Source organism: Salvia hispanica, chromosome 4, assembly GCF_029641045.1.
Source record: "Salvia hispanica isolate PSC_SH4W2 chromosome 4, Shi_PSC_v1, whole genome shotgun sequence".
In the NCBI taxonomy this organism is placed as follows: domain Eukaryota; kingdom Viridiplantae; phylum Streptophyta; class Magnoliopsida; order Lamiales; family Lamiaceae; genus Salvia; species Salvia hispanica.
Genome location: NC_142695.1, coordinates 11,938,278 through 11,940,522, shown reverse-complemented (window position 1 = coordinate 11,940,522; position 2,245 = coordinate 11,938,278). Strand labels below are relative to the sequence as shown.

General features: G+C 32.5%; 1 protein-coding gene across 1 annotated transcript; it reads right to left on the bottom strand.

Moving 5' to 3' along the window:
* Positions 1-261: 261 nt before the first annotated feature.
* LOC125192356 (EG45-like domain containing protein) lies at positions 262-721 on the bottom strand. Its single transcript, XM_048089896.2, has 2 exons — positions 619-721; positions 262-539 (listed from the first exon to the last, which is right to left on the bottom strand). Exons 1-2 carry the CDS (start codon positions 719-721, stop codon positions 262-264), a joined length of 381 nt encoding a protein of 126 aa, XP_047945853.2.
* Between the last annotated feature and the right edge of the window lie 1,524 nt (positions 722-2,245).

Genomic DNA, 2,245 nt, shown 5'->3' with positions numbered 1-2,245 from the left:
ACACCATGAAAAAAAAATTGTTATCAACAAAATTACAACTCATAGAGAAGGAAATATATTGGCGAAAACATAAAATAAAAATTTTCAAATAAACGACAAACTATTAACTACAAACTTCTGATTAGCTCACAAACAAATTACACTAGACAATTAAGTAATGGCTTCAGTCAAATTGCTCCTATATACCAAAGAATATCATAAACATAGTAATCTCTTCGAATCAAATTGTTCAATTCATAAAATCAATATCAAATTAGTGATTTACTTGACATAGTTAATACGAACAACACCAGCATCAGGATTGGCGATCTTTTCAAACGCTTCTTGGGAGAGATCAAGTTGATCATTTGAGCAGTCAGGGCAGAGATCGACAATCTTCACCGTGACATGACCTTTCCTGCATGGTTTGTCACCGTGGTTGGTGCCCCCCGTGCACCGTATTTTGTACCTTTTCCCACACGCTTTCCCATTATCGTATAAACTCGGGTTAGCTGCCGCTATCATCGTACCTTCTCCCTTGTTTTCATAGCATGCCGATGCTAAAAAAAGATTTTTAAAAATAAGCTAAATTTGAATTAATTATATATGTTGTGAGCAAATTGAAAGAGAGAAAATTACGTGTGTAGTCAGTGTAGAATGTGGCTTTTCCTGATTTGGCTAAGGCCATACAAAAAAGGCTCGAGGCGATTGTGAACACGATCATAACACGAGCAATTGTCATTTATAAATATTTCTTAAATACTTATAAAAAATAAAGAGAAACTATATGTTTTGAGTTTGGAAAGAAAATCTGAGTTGGAAGTATTTCAGAATATGGTGTTGGTGTGATATAACTAGTAAAAGATGGGCTATATATAGGCGATCTTTGTTAGTATCCTTAGACATTTAATATTGTTATTGTCTCTACACTAGTCCACCAGTACTCCCTCCGTCCCGCTTTAGCAGTTCCATTGACTTTTCTGTCCTCTTTTTATAAAAATGATATAAAATAGTTAAAGTGGAGAAATGGTAAAGTAAGAGAGACATTAATGTAGATAACGGAGGGAGTAATTAAATAACTTTCTTTTTAACATAATTCTAAGAAAAATATTATAATTACGTAAATCTTTTAATAAAATTACGTGCTCGTAACTCCGCATGAAAAAAAAAATGTATGCAGAGAAGTGAGTAAATGAAGAAAAATAATTAAATATTTATGAAGAATAAAAATTGATGAATATATTGAGGAATCTATGTATTACATTGATTGTTAATTTCTAAATACCAGAACCAATACCTAAAGTACATAAAATGTTTCACCAGGTTCATAAATTGCACAGATTAAAGTAAACTTACAATTTGTTGTGATTTATCATTAATCTAAAATCCTAAAAATTTAAAACTAACACAAAGGATGAGAATTGCTTTCATGAACTCATATTTTTTTTTGGTTTAACCACACAGGTATACTAAACACCGCCTTTTGACGGAATCCAACTAATATAATCCTGTTCGACCGAGCTTGCAGATTAAGGCCGAAAGTCTTCTAGCGGGTGGCGGAGTTTGAACCCGTGACCTCAAGGTCACCACAGCTCTTCGCTGCTAACTGCGCTCCCGAGGAAGATGGCCCATTCCTTGGGAGGCACGAGAATTTATGCAACTTTATTTTATATGTGTAATGGAGAGAGTAAAATAAAAGAGATGAAATCAAGTAGAGAGAAAGATGTTCAATTTTTAAGAATGAGTCATCTTAGTTGGGATAAATCAAAATGAAAGTTGGTTGGGATTGAGGAAGTACATCTTAATTTTGGTTTAAATACAATTCATCTCACTTGTATTAATTTATTTTGTTTTGTCAGTCTATTAGTATATACTTAGTATTCATATTATAGCAAACGCCAAATCCAAATGGATTCTCTCTAATTCATTTTTGTTTGTGTGCCTTGATATCCCCAAAGTAGGCGTACCTTACAAGAATACATAAACTATTGGTAGCGTTCCTTACATTTGTATGGCAACAAAATACGATACCAAATATTTGTCCCGAAAAAAATAGTTACCACTATTAAACTTCGATTTTGACGTGTAGTTTCGATTTTGTTTGCATCAATCAAATCCACATTGTAATCATATGTCGAATTCTGTAGCAATTTTATTGGTCCATCAAAATTCTCGCTTAACAATTTAATATACCACATAATTATTTCATTACCACGAAACGATAAAATTGATCTTTAATTTGGATTTCATCATATATTCCAAAAGA